The 18,556-nt window shown below is 49.2% G+C and overlaps 1 protein-coding gene across 1 annotated transcript in view; it reads right to left on the bottom strand.

Moving 5' to 3' along the window:
* Positions 1-14,092, bottom strand: part of YIPF2 (Yip1 domain family member 2) — a 183,004-nt gene extending 168,912 nt beyond the window's left edge. The window contains exon 1 of the mRNA XM_069604253.1: positions 13,999-14,092. Within this exon, the coding sequence (XP_069460354.1) occupies positions 13,999-14,058 (60 nt within the window). The 5' untranslated portion in view covers positions 14,059-14,092. The remainder of the gene's footprint in view (positions 1-13,998) is intronic.
* Positions 14,093-18,556: the final 4,464 nt, after the last annotated feature.

Raw genomic sequence — 18,556 nt, 5'->3', positions numbered from 1 at the left:
CCCGAGGTGGGTCAAATGGTTAGACGACCAACAATTTCATAAAGGCGGCAGGCGAAGACAAGTCACCTAACCTACAGAACATGTTCATCAACATTGCCGGCAGAGAAGTCAAAACACTGATAAAAACTATTCCACCAGAGGAGCAGCCAGACTACACCTCTCTGATAAATGCCCTAAACAAGAAGCTTGTGATCGAACTTAATCGCGACTATGAGCGATACATGTTTAAGCAATGCACACAACTAGAGAAAGAAACAGTCAAATTAATCACTCGCCTGCAACTCAATGGAGCACACAGCCAATTCCACCCTTTTTAATTGGATGAAGCAATACGATTGAGGGTGATAGAATGGTGCCTATCCCACACATTAAAGAAACAGCTACTGAAAAAGCCACTCACCATAGATGAAGTAAGCGAGCTGGCAAGGATACTCGGAGGGTGGACGTGCAAGCAGCATCAATGTCCGGGAACAACGTTAAACATGACAAAAATGAACTCATAGCAGCGATCCACCTAGCTATCTCACGCCCTAGACAAGGGAACCTCACCACAAGGAAGAGGCAACCTAACCGGCCCTATACCACAAAGGCAATGCTACCGCTGCGGAATGGCCTTCCCTCACTCGGGAACATACCCTGCCCTCTCCCAAAGTTGCGGCAACTGTGGCAGAGAGGGACACTTCCAGGCCGTCTGCAGAGAAGGCAGACCGTTCCCCACTCTGCGAATCCCGCCACAACAACAACAAATAATGTACAGTCGAACGCCTCAGAACCCATCGTGCCAGTCCAGACCTTACCAACAAGGGCCGAGGCGCTACATAAGAGCGGTGGAAGAACACCACCCTGAAAACTACTCCCAAGACTTTGAATCAAACGACCAAAGCCCACTCCTCGTGGATGAGTATGATGGACCACCTCAGCTACATCAATGGCACAGCCAGCAGCAACCACAGGGACCCCATTACGGAGGGGATGACTATGACCAATATTTTCAAGATGAGTATGTCAACCTCATCCTAGACGACAGAGAAGAGAGAGAGGCGCCTAGGATAGCTATCAACATCAGCGAGAGACCATTTTGCTTCCTAGTAGATTCTGGCACCACCGTCAACATTATGGGGGAGCAGGAGTTCCTGCAAATGTCCGAAAGGCCGTCATTAGCTAAGACAAAGTCAAAAATCTTCCAGTGGGGCGCAGACCTCCCCTTGCACTCGATAAGACACTTCAAGTACCATTTCATGCATAAGGGACTCACCACTGCCACAGTCATCCAGAGTCCAACGAAGGGAAGAGGCCTGCTAAGTTTTCACACTGCGTCCTTTCTAGGACTCGACATCCATTTTCACGAAGAAAATGAGATGCAAACTGCTGCGTCACAAGATGACGTGAGAGAGGACATTTGCTTGGTGAGGGACGGTTCCTCGCCAGTGACCCTTATTACAAAAGAGACGATCATGTCGAAATTCCCACTCCTCTGCAAGGGATTAGGAAAGTTAAAAGGGCCCCCAATCTGACTTCACATCGATGATAGAGTCCGACCCGTCCCACAACATCCCAGGAGGGTAGGATTTCACCTGCAGGCTGCTCCGAAGAGCTCAACCAGCTACTCAATGATGGCATAATTGAACCTGCATCGGGCCGACCCCATGGGTTTCTCCCCGAGTAATAGTGCCCAAGGAAGGGAGGCGCCTAAGACTATGCGTAGACATGTGGATGGCCAACACCGCCATCCAGAGGGAGCGGCACCCAGGCCCCCCGAATTGAAAACATGATAGTTCAACTTAATAGGTCTGTGTTATTCTCCAAACTGGACCTCAATCAGGGTACCACCAGTTGGAAATACACCCCGAATCTAGAGGCATCACCACCTTCACAAGCCACGATGGCCTATTTCGTTACAAGCGCCTCAACTTTGGCATCTCATCGGCTGCCGAAATCTTTCAGGAGGCAATTAGACTGTCATCAGACCGGTGCGAGGGGCTTTGAACTATATTGATGACATTCTGGTGTTCGGAATAACTTGTGAGGAGCACGACAACGCACTGTTGGCAACATGTACCGCTGTCCAAGAAACGGGCTATTTCTGTTGTCAAAAAAGACAACAGAAATAATAAGAAATCCCAAACCACTCGGGAAGGCACGGACCAGCATGATCCCACAACCCCAAAAAACTCGACAAACATCTGAGATTGCCCATGGAGACATACAAATAACAGAGCAAAGACAGACTACAATGCTCGCTACCTGTCCACATACGACAACGTGGTAAACAAAAACAGCACAGCAACAATGAACCGACAGCCAACAAGCTTCATGAATATAGACCCAACCAGGACACAAACGGATGACAACTAATAAACCATCACAACCTGGTCTCCACCATGGACAATTACCCCAACCAGAACAAACAAATTGGAAACCATCACACTCACTCTACACCCCCTATATCACCAAGGCTGGAACAACAGAGGGTTAGCTACCCTATTTACCACCCGGAAACAAACCAACCCCACCATAAACCTTATTTGTCTACTCGACAAAGAGACTGACCAACAAAGAACCACCCCACCCCACCCAAAAGACTGAACCGGAAAAAACCCACCTGGAACGGAAACCCAACCAACACCACACCGGTCAGAACAAACAATACTAACAACAACACAAAAGGTAAATCCAGAAAACTACACTGCAGCCTCCTCAACATTAGATCCATGGCAAACCACTCAACAGAAATCAATGACCTCCTAAGCGAAGGAGGCACAGACGTGCCCTTCCTTACAGAAACCTGGCTATCAGATAACTATAAAGCCATCGCGAACGAAGCAATACACGACAATAATAAAATACACGCCAACAGAGAAAACCGAGAGGAGGTGGAATCGCAATTATATACAAAAAACACGCCCGAGCATCTGGAATCATCACAACCAATGCGGAAGACTATGAATCCCTCCAAATCAAGTTAGAACTCAACGACCAATCCAACATAGTATTCCTACTGATCTACAAACCATCTTCTTACAACCCCAACTTTGCAACAAAACTAACGGACGAGGCAGCCATGCTATCAACACACCACAACAACCTAGGTGAAAGAGATCCCACCGATACAAACATAGATACAACAGAAGACACACTCAACAATTGGATCACCAAGGCCATTAACCAATTAGCACCAGCTAAAACATTCAAAGTAACACCAAAAAAACTGGCAGCAAAATGGTTCACAGAAGAACTGAAAAAACATCCCAAAAAAAAAAAAACAACTGCAAAATGGAAACAAAACGGAGAGAACAATACACCAGACAAGACTAAATAAAATACCAAAGACAACTCAAACTGTACAAAGCAACAGTCCTCAAAGCAAAAAAAATTATAATAATAATAAATACTACGCCACAGAATCGGCAAACAATTCACAGAAAGAACTCCATCACCCCTACACACTTTGTGACAGACACTTACACCAGAGCAGGGTGGGTGCAGTAGCTGCACAGCAGTTACTGCCTCTGCGGGCATTATCCTGCGCAGGTAGAATTATATATGTAGTCACTTACACCACAGCAGGGTGTGTGTAGTAGCTGCACAGCAGTTACTGCTTTTGTGAGCATTAGCCGGTGCAGGTATTATTAGATATGTAGTCATTTACACCAGAGCATGGCCTGTGTAGTAGCTGCACAGCAGTTACTGCATCTGCAAGCATTAGCCTGTGCAGGTATTATTAGATATGTAGTCATTTACACCAGAGCACAGCCTGTGTAGTAGCTGCACAGCAGTTACTGCGTCTGCGAGTATTAGCCTGTGCAGGTATTATTAGATATGTAGTCATCTACACCAGAGCACGGCCAGTGTAGTAGCTGCACAGCTATATATATATATATATATATATATATATATATATATATATATCTGTGCCGGATAATGCTCGCAGACATAGACCTGTTCCTGTTCGCAGAACAACCTGTTCCAGATAATGCTCACAGATATATATATTAGTAACTTACACCAGAGCACGGTCTGTGTAGTAGCTGCACAGCAGTTACTGCTCCGATTACTTACCGGTAATCTGTATTACTCCTAGTACTACTCTTCCTCGTCACAGTAATTCATGAGGCCCCTGCCTCCGACACAGGACCTTCTTCTATTTCTTTAAATTCCTATAACTCCTCCCCCACATCCACGTCACTCAGTTTCATATTACCAAGCCGGAGCATGAGGGTGAGGAGGGTTGTCAGTACTGTGAAGAGGAAGTGTAGGAGTAATGAAGATTACCAAAGTAATCAGAGCATTACCTCCACGTCCACTCTTCCTCGTCCCAGTACTTACTTCATGAGGTATACCAAAGCAGCAATGGGGAAAGGTCCCAATGAGACACAGAGCTAAAAACAGTGCAGCAAACACACCCACAATAACTCTTAATTCACATCCCCACAGATAAAACCCACGAAGGAAGCAAATCCCCCCTCCACCCTCCCCCCACCCCCCGAGTGGGAGAAACTCAACCCATAGTGGTTGATGAAAATGGCTAGACCAGCCAAGGCGGCAGCCATACAAATCTCTTGCAAGGAAAAACCCTCCTTGCATCGGCCCAGGAAGCCGCCAAACCCCTGGCGGACCGCCCCCGATCGTGCGCAGGCACAGGCAGGCCGAAGCCACATAGGCCCTGGAGATCACAACCCGGAACCACCGGAAAATGGAAACCACAGATACGTTATGCCCAGCCCCAGCCGGACCAGAAGCAATCAGAAGACTATCAGATTGGTGGAAAAAAAGCAAACCTAGCCAAATACTCCAACACGTCCCGCCGGACATAATGTTAAGCCAAGCCAGCTCCTCATGCATTCTCGGATCATGAAAGAAGTCAGGGAGAACCAGATCCTGAGAGGTGTGAAAACCGAGATACAACTTAAGGGAGGAACTTCGGACCACACCTCAGCACTACCGAGTCTGGCAGTACCCTCAGGAAAGGAGGGTGACATAAGAGAGCCCCAATCTCCCCAAGCCTACGGGCAGAAGCAAGTGCAATAAGAAAAGCAGATTTCAGTGTAAGATGTTTGATATCAATCTCGGAAAAGGGCTCAAAAGGAGGCCCATAATACAAGAGGGAGATCCCAAGGGGGAAGCCCTATATCAGCACAAGGACGGGAAGAAGAAAAACCCTAGAGCAACTTCCCCACCAACACCTCCCCATCCAAGTGACCATCAGAGCCCCCCAAAAGGAATTTCATGGAGGCCCACTGAGAGCGAAGCCTGGAAAAAAACTGCCAGGCCCCTGTCAAAAGCCCTTCTGGAGGAATCGAAGGATAGCAGAGAGGCCACAACGCAGGGGAGGGAACCAAGACCGGCCATACCAGTCTCGGAAATGGCTCCAATGCCTACCGAACACCTTCAGAGTGGAGGATCTAAGAGCATCCATTTTGTACTCAACTACAGGATCTGAGAATCCCTGAGATATCAACCTAGACTGAGCACTAGCCACACTGCCCACTGCATCTGGTGGAATTCCAACCGCAGATCCCCTTGAAGGGGACATGGCCACCTCGGAACCAGACAAGGTTCCTAGGACCGAAGCTCCAACAGAGAGGGGAGCCAACTCCCGCGGGACAAGAAGTGAGCTAACAACAACACAGTCACCCTGGACACTCTGATGCGCCAAACCACCCGGGGCAGAAGGGGAATAGGCGGAAAGGCATAAATGAAAACCCCAAGGCCACTGTACAGAGGGGGCGTTTATCCCCCAAACCCCCCGGCCTGAAACCGAGAGCAGAAAAGGGGAACTTCTGCTGAGGCCGGGGATTCAAACAGGTCTAGAACCGAGGACCCCAATCTGACACAGGTCACCGCAAAGACCCGGGCCAACAGGACCCGTTCCGCAGGAGTGAAAACCAGCGTCTGAGAAGATCTGCTTGAACATTGTTCACCCTTCCGATATGTGAGGCCACCAGAGACACCAGATGTGATTCCTCCCAGGTGCCTATCAGTGCTGCCAGAGCATTCAAGGAGCGGCTAGAACCCCTTTTGCAGTGCACATATGCCAAGGCCGTCTTATTGTCCGATCGGAACAAAACCGCCAACCGGCCAGCAACTCCTCGTAGTACACCAGAGCTTGGACAATGGCACAACTCTTGCCAATTGGATGATCGCCGGCTCTCCCCAGATCTCACAACCCTTGAGCTGAGAGGACCCCCAATGTAGACCCTTTCTGCTGACGTCGGTAATAAGAGAGGCCACAGGAGGAAGGACCATGCACACCTCAGCCTGTAGACCTGAAACCTCCCGCCACCATAGCAGGGAGACTCGCAGTGCTGGGGACACTGAAAACAAAACTACGAAAGCTGAGACGTCGGGAGCCAGTGGGAGAGAGTATAAGACACCAGGGGATGTAACCGAAGACGGGCTCAAGGAACCGGAAAACACGCAAGACGCCACGTGCCCCGTAACTTCAGCAACAGGCGAGCCGAGACATACTGCCTTCTGAGAACCCAGCCCAGACCAGCCAGCCAGCAAGTGCCCCTCCTGCACAACATCCAGAGTACGCTCTCCCCAGACGTCCGGTGCAGGGTCTTGAGACCCATAAGCAGGTGACACATCCTAGAAGGCATAGGGACCAGGAACACCCACAAGTAGAAAACATGACCCTGAACAGGGGGAGGAACGGGCAAGACGGTAACCCACAACAACCGTTCGGAGAGAACGGATCCCATGGCCAACTACTTGGACCGTGAGCTGGGTACCAAAGTCCTAACCATGCAATCCTGGACAGGAGGAGACAGGAGCGGCAACTGATACCCGTCTCCGGAAGGAGCCCATTACCCAGGAAGCCGAACCCCACCGGTCCCATACACCTCTGAGAAGATAGAGACGAGGAGCCAGGGAAAACCGGCAGTCACTGCACTTGCAGCAGAGGAAAATCACAGGACGTTGAAGCATGCATGTGCCACAATGTAACAGCATGCTTGTTAGCCCACAAAAATATCTGACTTATCAGGACAGCCCAGAAGTCCAGCAGACCATGGCCCCCCCAGCCGACAGAGGAGCCACCAGGCTGGCGTCAAAAGGGCAGAGTACTGTCACAAAGCGGGGCAAAGCAATCCATCCCAGATAGCAGACATCAAAGGCAACCCCCCACCCGGGGTATGCCTACACTAGAAAAACCCACTGAAGTCACATCCCCCTCCACCGGCACCAGGGGCTCTGAGAAGCACAGACATGTGCCACCATGTGCCATATCAGTCTGAGAGGAGGCGTGAAAGCAACATGTCGGCACCGGAGGACCTAGGCCCTAAAAGAAAAGACACTGGGAACCATCTGAATGGCCATTACTTCCATGATGCATTTTCTATAGTTCCATGCCGGACAAGGGAAAAGAAAATCATCTCCTTTGACCTTCCCTCGTGCAGTTCAGAGGAAGAGGACAGGACAAGGAGTCTGTGTCCATAGCTATCACAGACCCAAACACACCATATCTCGCGCCTTGAAACACTTGTGTATAGGCGTGTTACAAATGCCACATCATATCATACCACTAACTCGCCACATGACTGAGAGGTGGCTTGAGCCCTATATCCAGTAGCTGGTAGCCCCAATCTCTAAATCGTTCCAATGCGTCAGTCTAGGAAGGATGAAGGGCCGAGTCAGCACCGTAGAGACTCGAACCCGAAGTGTAGACTATGCCAGGCCGGTACCCTTCCGGCCACTTGCAGACGTGTCCAAACCTGCGCCATTTTCACAGGCTGCACGCAAAGAATGCAACCAACATCCGGTGCATCCTGGGCTGTGTATGTCTGAGGAGTGGGTGGTATGTGACATGCCTGCGACAGAACAGAGCCCCCACACGTTCAAATACTCTCTGCCACAGTCACCCCACGACAAGAAGCAGAGGCCTCACAACAAAAGGGAAGACTTGGCCCATACTGCCAAGTGCTTGCCATAATTTCCAATAAAGATGTGTACACAAAGCACAAGGAAACGGCATATTGAAGGAGTCAAGGTGGCCATACCGGCAGGAGAGGGGGAAAAATATCAAGCACAGCCCTCCCCTCTCCTTACCTTCCCCCAGAGAATGCAGCTAACATCCGGTGCATCCTGAGCTGTGTGTGTCTGAGGAGCGGGTGGAATGTAACATGCCTGCGACATAACAGAGCCGCCGCACTTTCAAAAGACTCTCTGCCACTGTCACCCCACGACAAGAAGCAGAGAGGCCACACAACAAAGGGGAAGGCTAGCCCATACTGCCAAGTGCTTGCCATCATTTCCAATAAAGATGTGTACACAGAGCACAAGGAAAAGGCCTGTTGAATCAAGATGGGCAAAAACAGGGGGAGAGGGGAAAAACATCAAGCCCAGTCCTCCCCTCTCCTTACCTTCCCCCGGGCCGTGCAGGACCTGGGACACAATGCTCACGCTGCAGTCCGGAGGCCAGCAAAGAACCGAGCGAGGCAATCCCGCTCAACTGTGACCCCAAGCCCCGCAGGTGCCCCAGGAGCAGCACTGCACCGGAGGGAGCCGAGGGCCCAGCCACACAGCACCCCCCCCCGTCGGAGCCAGCAATCGGTGCTCCCCAGTGCCCCGCACCGGGAATAAAAAGTCCAACCTGCCCTAGGCAGGAAAAATTAAAACTGACTGACGTGGATGTGGCGGAGGAGTTATAGGAATTTAAAGAATTAGAAGAAGGTCCTGTGTCGTAGGCAGGGGCCTCATGAAGTAAGTACTGGGACGAGGAAGAATGGCATTATCCGGAACAGATTTTATATATATATATATATATATATATTATATATGGTAACTTACACCAGAGCACGGTCTGTGTAGCAGCTGCACAGCAGTTACTGCGTCTGCGAGCATTAGCCTGTGCAGGTATTATTAGATATGTAGTCATTTACACCAGAGCACGGCCTGTGTAGTAGCTGCACAGCTATATATATATATATATATATATATATATATATATATATATATATATATATATATCTATCTATCTATCTGTGCCGGATAATGCTCGCAGACATAGACCTGTTCCTGTTCGCAGAACAACCTGTTCCAGATAATGCTCACAGATATATATATTAGTAACTTACACCAGAGCACGGTCTGTGTAGTAGCTGCACAGCAGTTACTGCTCTGATTACTTATCGGTAATCTTTATTACTCCTAGTCCTACTCTTCCTCATCACAGTACTTCATGAGGCTCCTGCCTCCGACACAGGACCTTCTTCTATTTCTTTAAATTCCTATAACTCCTCCCCCACATCCACGTCACTCAGTTTCATATTACCAAGCCGCAGTATGAGGGTGAGGAGGGTTGTCAGTACTATGAAGAGGAAGAGAAGGACTAGGAGTAATGAAGATTACCGGTAAGTAATCAGAGCATTACCTCCACGTCCACTCTTCCTCGTCCCAGTACTTACTTCATGAGGTATACCAAAGCAGCAACGGGGAAAGGTCCCAATGAGACACAGAGCTAAAAACAGTGCAGCAAACACACCCACAATAACTCTTAATTCACATCCCCACAGATAAAACCCACAAAGGAAGCAAATCCCCCCTCTGCCCCCCCACCCCCCCCCGAGTGGGAGAAACTCAACCCATAGTGGTTGAGGAAAATGGCTAGTCCAGCCAAGGCGGCAGCCATACAAATCTCTTGCAAGGAAAAACCCTCCTTGCATCGGCCCAGGAAGCTGCCAAACCCCTGGCGGACCGCCCCTGATCGTGCGCAGGCACAGGCAGGCCAGAAGCCACATAGGCCCTGGAGATCACAACCCGGAACCACCGGAAAATGGAAACCACAGATACGTTATGCCCAGCCCCAGCCGGACCAGAAGCAATCAGAAGACTATCAGATTGGTGGAAAAAAAGCAAAACTAGCCAAATACTCCAACACGTCCCGCCGGACATAATATTAAGCCAAGCCACCTCCTCATGCATTCTCGGATCATGAAAGAAGTCAGGGAGAACCAGATCCTGAGAGGTGTGAAAACCGAGATACAACTTAAGGGAGGAACTTCGGACCATACCTCAGCACTACCGAGTCTGGCAGCACCCTCAGGAAAGGAGGGTGACATAAGAGAGCCCCAATCTCCCCAAGCCTACGGGCAGAAGCGAGTGCAATAAGAAAAGCAGATTTCAGTGTAAGATGTTTGATATCAATATAAATATATTTGAAAAAAGAAAGGGACTGGAATCCAATCCTGGGAGAAATGGCACTCAGGCTATGCTCATGAGGAAAAACATCACTCTTCTTCATAAATCCGACACCAATCAATGTTTTTTCAGTGCAGCCAAAAGCGTCCTTTATTAATAAAAGTACATGGACAAAAGAAGGCAGCAGCAGTTTAAAACAAAAAAGAGAATGACGCGTTTCACCCTGCTCAGGCTTCGTAACTTACACCAGAGCAGGGTCTGTGAAGCAGCTGCACAGCAGTCACTGCCTCTGCTAGCATTATCCGGCACAGGTGTGTATATATATATATATATATATATATATAGTAACTTACACCAGAGCAGGGTCTGTGTAGCAGCTGCACAGCAGTTACTGCCTCTGCTAGCATTATCCGGCACAGGTGTGTGTGTGTATATATATATATATATATATATATATATATATATATATATATATATATATATATAGTAACTTACACCAGAGCAGGGTCTGTGTAGCAGCTGCACAGCAGTTACTGCCTCTGCGAGCATTATCCGGCACAGGTATATATATAGTAACTTAGACCGGAGCAGGGGCTGTGTAGCAGCTGCACAGCAGTCACTGCCTCTGCGAGCATTATCCGGCACAGGTATATATATAGTAACTTAGACCGGAGCAGGGTCTGTGTAGCAGCTGCACAGCAGTCACTGCCTCTGCGAGCATTATCCGGCACAGGTGTATATATAGTAATTTAGACCGGAGCAGGGGCTGTGTAGCAGCTGCACAGCAGTCACTACTGCCTATGCGAGCATTATCCGGCAGAGGTGTATATCTAGTAACTTAGACCGGAGCAGGGGCTGTGTAGCAGCTGCACAGCAGTCACTACTGCCTATGCGAGCATTATCCGGCACAGGTGTATAAATAGTAACTTAGACCGGAGCAGGGGCTGTGTAGCAGCTGCACAGCAGTCACTACTGCCTATGCGAGCATTATCCGGCACAGGTATATATATAGTAACTTAGACCGGAGCAGGGGCTGTGTAGCAGCTGCACAGCAGTCACTACTGCCTATGCGAGCATTATCCGGCACAGGTATATATATAGTAACTTAGACCGGAGCAGGGGCTGTGTAGCAGCTGCACAGCAGTCACTACTGCCTATGCGAGCATTATCCGGCACAGGTATATATATAGTAACTTAGACCGGAGCAGGGGCTGTGTAGCAGCTGCACAGCAGTCACTACTGCCTCTGCGAGCATTATCCGGCACAGGTGTGTGTATATATATATATATATATATATATATATATATATATATATATTAACCTACACCAGAGCAGGGTCTGTGCAGCAGCTGCACAGCAGTCACTGCCTCTGTGAGCATTATCCGGCACAGGTATATATATAGTAACTTAGACCGGAGCAGGGGCTGTGTAGCAGCTGCACAGCAGTCACTGCCTCTGCGAGCATTATCCGGCACAGGTATATATATAGTAACTTAGACCGGAGCAGGGTCTGTGTAGCAGCTGCACAGCAGTCACTGCCTCTGCGAGCATTATCCGGCACAGGTGTATATATAGTAATTTAGACCGGAGCAGGGGCTGTGTAGCAGCTGCACAGCAGTCACTACTGCCTATGCGAGCATTATCCGGCAGAGGTGTATATATAGTAACTTAGACCGGAGCAGGGGCTGTGTAGCAGCTGCACAGCAGTCACTACTGCCTATGCGAGCATTATCCGGCACAGGTGTATAAATAGTAACTTAGACCGGAGCAGGGGCTGTGTAGCAGCTGCACAGCAGTCACTACTGCCTATGCGAGCATTATCCGGCACAGGTATATATATAGTAACTTAGACCGGAGCAGGGGCTGTGTAGCAGCTGCACAGCAGTCACTACTGCCTATGCGAGCATTATCCGGCACAGGTATATATATAGTAACTTAGACCGGAGCAGGGGCTGTGTAGCAGCTGCACAGCAGTCACTACTGCCTATGCGAGCATTATCCGGCACAGGTATATATATAGTAACTTAGACCGGAGCAGGGGCTGTGTAGCAGCTGCACAGCAGTCACTACTGCCTCTGCGAGCATTATCCGGCACAGGTGTGTGTATATATATATATATATATATATATATATATATATATATATATTAACCTACACCAGAGCAGGGTCTGTGCAGCAGCTGCACAGCAGTCACTGCCTCTGTGAGCATTATCCGGCACAGGTATATATATAGTAACTTAGACCGGAGCAGGGGCTGTGTAGCATCTGCACAGCAGTCACTGCCTCTGCGAGCATTATCCGGCACAGGTATGTATATAGTAACTTAGACCGGAGCAGGGGCTGTGTAGCAGCTGCACAGCAGTCACTGCCTCTGCGAGCATTATCCGGCACAGGTGTATATATAGTAACTTAGACCGGAGCAGGGTCTGTGTAGCAGCTGCACAGCAGTCACTGCCTCTGCGAGCATTATCCGGCACAGGTATATATATAGTAACTTAGACCGGAGCAGGGTCTGTGTAGCAGCTGCACAGCAGTCACTGCCTCTGCGAGCATTATCCGGCACAGGTATATATATAGTAACTTAGACCGGAGCAGGGTCTGTGTAGCAGCTGCACAGCAGTCACTGCCTCTGCGAGCATTATCCGGCACAGGTATATATATAGTAACTTAGACCGGAGCAGGGTCTGTGTAGCAGCAGCACAGCAGTCACTGCCTCTGCGAGCATTATCCGGCACAGGTATATATATATATATATATATATATATATATATATATATAATATATGGTAACTTACACCAGAGCAGGGTCTGTGTAGCAGCTGCACAGCAGTCACTGCCTCTGCGAGCATTATCCGGCACAGGTGTATATATAGTAACTTACACCAGAGCAGGGTCTGTGTAGCAGCTGCACAGCAGTTACTGCGTCTACGAGCATTATCCGGCACAGGTGTATATATAGTAACTTAGACCGGAGCAGGGGCTGTGTAGCAGCTGCACAGCAGTCACTACTGCCTATGCGAGCATTATCCGGCACAGGTGTATATATAGTAACTTAGACCGGAGCAGGGGCTGTGTAGCAGCTGCACAGCAGTCACTACTGCCTATGCGAGCATTATCCGGCACAGGTATATATATAGTAACTTAGACCGGAGCAGGGTCTGTGTAGCAGCTGCACAGCAGTCACTGCCTCTGCGAGCATTATCCGGCACAGGTGTGTATATATATAATATATGGTAACTTACACCAGAGCAGGGTCTGTGTAGCAGCTGCACAGCAGTTACTGCGTCTACGAGCATTATCCGGCACAGGTGTATATATAGTAACTTAGACCGGAGCAGGGGCTGTGTAGCAGCTGCACAGCAGTCACTACTGCCTATGCGAGCATTATCCGGCACAGGTGTATATATAGTAACTTAGACCGGAGCAGGGGCTGTGTAGCAGCTGCACAGCAGTCACTACTGCCTATGCGAGCATTATCCGGCACAGGTATATATATAGTAACTTACACCAGAGCAGGGTCTGTGTAGCAGCTGCACAGCAGTTACTGCGTCTACGAGCATTGCAGAGCCTGACCCGTACCGTAAATGAGCTTCGAGCAGCTACTGTGTCTATAATACCAACAACAGGCTGCCCCGTGTAATTTAAAAACCAGATGTTTAGAAAATCACGTACTTACAATATTTAATATCAACAAGTGATAAGTACAATACAAGGAATTACAGATTCAATGTGCATTCGTAGAGGTTGCAAAAGGGCTCCTATTAACAATATAACAACAAAGGAGTGAGAACGTCTAAGTTAATGGAGGCTAAAAGAAACGCAGATAAAATTCTACAAGAGCTGGATAGCATGCACTCACCTGTTGCTGCCTGGAAACTACGCATGCGCGTTTCCTAAAGGGTAGTTTTCTAGTTCCCATTCGAGAAACGGACCCTAGCAAAGCTCGCCTCCACTTCATCACCAGGGCTGCTCTGCATCACGTGGGTTTCAACGTCCGCTTCATCACGTGGGTTGCTCTGCATCACGTGGGTTTCAACGTCTGCTTCATCACGTGGATTTAAGCGTTCACTTCGTCATCTGTTTTGCAGGAGAGGGAAGGCAAGGTGGCATTGCGGAGCGATTACGCCAAGGTTTATACTAGTTCCCATCCCCTAGTGGCCAAGTCAACACTGATGGTCCGTTTCTCGGATGGGAACTAGTATCAACAAAAAGGGCCATTTGTCGAATGAGAACTAGCCTTCTCATTGTGAGTAGGCTACTTCCCATTATTATGCAGGACCTGGCCACTAGGGTAGCGAAAAGGGCAATTTCTCTAATGGGAACTAGCCTTCTCATTGTGAGTAGGCTAGTTCCCATTATTATGCAGGACTTTGCCACTAGGGCCAAAAGGGCCATTTCTTTAATGGGAGTTAGCCTTCTCAGTATGAGTGGGCTAGTTCCCATTATTATGCAGGACTTGGCCACTAGGGGGAAAAAAGGGCCATTTCTCTAATGGGAACTAGTCCACCCACACTGAAGCAGCTATTTCCCATTAGAGAAACGGCCCTCCGACCTGCAGAGGCAGAAAGGTCCTCTCGTCTAATGGGAACTAGCCCATTCACACTGAAGCAGCTATTTCCCATTAGAGAAACGGCCCTCCGACCTGGAAAGGCAGAAAGGTCCTCTTGTCTAATGGGAACTAGCCCATTCACACTAAAGCAGCTATTTCCCATTAGAGAAGCAACCCTCCGACCTGGAAAGGCAAAAAGGTCCTCTTGTCTAATGGGAACTAGCCCATTCACACTGAAGCAGCTATTTCCCATTAGAGAAATGGCCCTCCGACCTGGAAAGGCAAAAAGGTTCTCTCGTCTAATGGGAAATAGCCCACTCAGACTGAAGCAGCTATTTCCCATTGGAGAAACGGTCCTCCGACCTGGAAAGGCAGAAAGGTCCTCTCGTCTAATGGGAACTAGCCCACTCACACTGAAGCAGTATTTCCCATTAGAGAAACGGCCCTCTGACCTGCAGAGGCAGAAAGGTCCTCTCATCTAATGGGAGCTAGCCCATTCACATTGAAGCAGCTATTTCCCATTAGAGAAACGGCCCTCTGACCTGGAAAGGCAGAAAGGTCCTCTCGTCTAATGGGAACTAGCCCATTCACACTGAAGCAGCTATTTCCCATTAGAGAAACGGCCCTCTGACCTGGAAAGGCAAAAAGGTCTTCTCGTCTAATGGAAACTAGCCCACTCACACTGAAGCAGCTATTTCCCAATAGCAAAACGGCCCTCCGACCTGGAATGGCAGAAAGGTCCTTTCTAATGGGAACTAGCCCACTCACACTGAAGCAGCTTTTTCCCCATTAGAAACGGCCCTCCGACCTGCAGAGGCAGAAAGGTCCTCTCGTCTAATGGGAACTATCCCATTCACACTGAAGCAGCTATTTCCCATTAGAGAAACGGCCTTCCGACCTGGAAAGGCAAAAAGGTCCTCTCGTCTAATGGGAACTAGCCCATTCACACTGACGCAGATATTTCCCATTAGAGAAACGGCCCTCCGACCTAGAAAGGCACAAAGGTCCTCTCGTCTAATGGGAACTAGCCCATTCACACTGAAGCAGCTATTTCCCATTAGAGAAACGGCCCTCCGACCTGCAGAGGCACAAAGGTCCTCTCGTCTAATGGGAACTAGCCCACTCACACTGAAGCAGCTATTTCCCATTAGAGAAGCAGCCCTCCGACCTGCAGAGGCAGAAAGGTCCTCTCGTCTAATGGGAACTAGCCCATTCACACTGAAGCAGCTATTTCCCATTAGAGAAGCGCCCTCCGACCTGCAGAGACAGAAAGGTCCTTTCGTCTAATGGGAACTAGCCCATTCACACTGAAGCAGCTATTTCCCATTCGAGAAACGGCCCTCCGACCTGGAAAGGCAAAAAGGTCCTCTCGTCTAATGGGAACTAGCCCACTCACACTGAAGCAGCTATTTCCCATTAGAGAAACGGCCCTCCGACCTGGAAAGGCAAAAAGGTCCTCTCGTCTAATGGGAACTAGCCCACTCACACTGAAGCAGCTATTTCCCATTAGAGAAACGGCCCTCTGACCTGCAGAGGCAGAAAGGTCCTCTCGTCTAATGGGATCTAGCCCATTCACACTGAAGCAGCTATTTCCCATTAGAGAAACGGCCCTCCGACCTGGAAAGGCAGAAAGGTCCTCTCGTCTAATGGGAACTAGCCCATTCACACTGAAGCAGCTATTTCCCATTAGAGAAGCAGCCCTTAGACCTGGAAAGGCAAAAAGGTCCTCTCGTCTAATGGGAACTAGCCCATTCACACTGAAGCAGCTATTTCCCATTAGAGAAGGAGCCCTCCGACCTGGAAAGGCAAAAAGGTCCTCTCGTCTAATGGAAACTAGCCCATTCACACTGAAGCAGCTATTTCCCATTAGAGAAGGAGCCCTCCGACCTGGAAAGGCAAAAAGGTCCTCTCGTCTAATGGGAACTAGCCCATTCACACTGAAGCAGCTATTTCCCATTAGAGAAGGAGCCCTCCGACCTGGAAAGGCAAAAAGGTCCTCTCGTCTAATGGGAACTAGCCCATTCACACTGAAGCATCTATTTCGCATTAGAGAAATGGCCCTCCGACCTGCAGAGGCAGAAAGGTCCTCTCGTCTAATGGGAACTAGCCCATTCACACTGAAGCAGCTATTTCCCATTAGAGAAACGGCCCTCTGACCTGCAGAGGCAGAAAGGTCCTCACGTCTAATGGGAACTAGCCCATTCACACTGAAGCAGCTATTTCCCATTAGAGAAACGGCCCTCCGACCTGGAAAGGCAAAAAGGTCCTCTCGTCTAATGGAAACTAGCCCACTCACACTGTAGCAGCTATTTCCCAATAGAGAAACGGCCCTCTGACCTGGAAAGGCAGAAAGGTCCTTTCCTCTAATGGGAACTAGCCCACTCACACTGAAGCAGCTATTTCCCATTAGAGAAACGGCCCTCCAACCTGGAAAGGCAAAAAGGTCCTCTCGTCTAATGGGAACTAGCCCATTCACACTGAAGCGGCTATTTCCCATTAGAGAAACGGCCCTCCGACCTGGAAAGGCAAAAAGGTCCTCTCGTCTAATGGGAACTAGCCCATTCACACTGAAGCATCTATTTCCCATTAGAGAAATGGCCCTCTGACCTGCAGAGGCAGAAAGGTCCTCTCGTCTAATGGGAACTAGCCCACTCACACTGAAGCAGCTCTTTCCCATTAGAGAAGGAGCCCTCCGACCTGGAAAGGCAAAAAGGTCCTCTCGTCTAATGGGAACTAGCCCATTCACACTGAAGCATCTATATCCCATTAGAGAAATGGCACTCTGACCTGCAGAGGCAGAAAGGTCCTCTCGTCTAATGGGAACTAGCCCATTCACACTGAAGCAGCTATTTCCCATTAGAAATACGGCCCTCCGACCTGCAGAGGCAGAAAGGTCCTCACGTCTAATGGGAACTAGCCCATTCACACTGAAGCAGCTATTTCCCATTAGAGAAACGGCCCTCCAACCTGGAAAGGCAAAAAGGTCCTCTCGTCTAATGGAAACTAGCCCACTCACACTGTAGCAGCTATTTCCCAATAAAGAAACGGCCCTCTGACCTGGAAAGGCAGAAAGGTCCTTTCGCCTAATGGGAACTAGCCCACTCACACTGAAGCAGCTATTTCCCATTAGAGAAACGGCCCTCCGACCTGGAAAGGCAAAAAGGTCCTCTCGTCTAATGGGAACTAGCCCATTCACACTGAAGCAGCTATTTCCCATTAGAGAAACAGCCCTCCGACCTGAAAAGGCAAAAAGGTCCTCTCGTCAAATGGGAAAAAGCCCATTCACACTGAAGCAGCTATTTCCCATTAGAGAAACGGCCCTCCGACCTGGAAAGGCAAAAAGGTCCTCTTGTCTAATGGGAACTAGCCCACTCACACTGAAGCAGCTCTTTCCCATTAGAGAAACGGCCCTCCGACCTGGAAACGCAGAAAGGTCCTCTCGTCTAATGGAAACTAGCCCACTCAGATTGAAGCAGCTATTTCCCATTAGAGAAGCGGCCCTCCAACCTGCAGAGGCAGAAAGGTCCTCTCGTCTAATGGGAACTAGCCCATTCACACTGAAGCAGCTATTTCCCATTAGAGAAACGGCCCTCCGACCTGGAAAGGCAGAAAGGTCCGCTCGTCTAATGGGAAAAAGCCCATTCACACTGAAGCAGCTATTTCCCATTAGAGAAACGGCCCTCCGACCTGGAAAGGCAGAAAGGTCCGCTCGTCTAATGGGAACTAGCCCATTCACACTGAAGCAGCTATTTCCCCATAGAGAAACGGCCCTCCGACCTGGAAAGGCAAAAAGGTCTTCTCGTCTAATGGAAACTACACCACTCACACTGAAGCAGCGATTTCCCAATAGAGAAAAGGCCCTCCGACC

Source organism: Ambystoma mexicanum, chromosome 3q, assembly GCF_040938575.1.
Source record: "Ambystoma mexicanum isolate Mex_15411 chromosome 3q, UKY_AmexF1_1, whole genome shotgun sequence".
Lineage (NCBI taxonomy): Eukaryota > Metazoa > Chordata > Amphibia > Caudata > Ambystomatidae > Ambystoma > Ambystoma mexicanum.
Note: the sequence above shows the minus strand (reverse complement) of the source record. Positions and strands in the feature narration are given on the sequence as shown.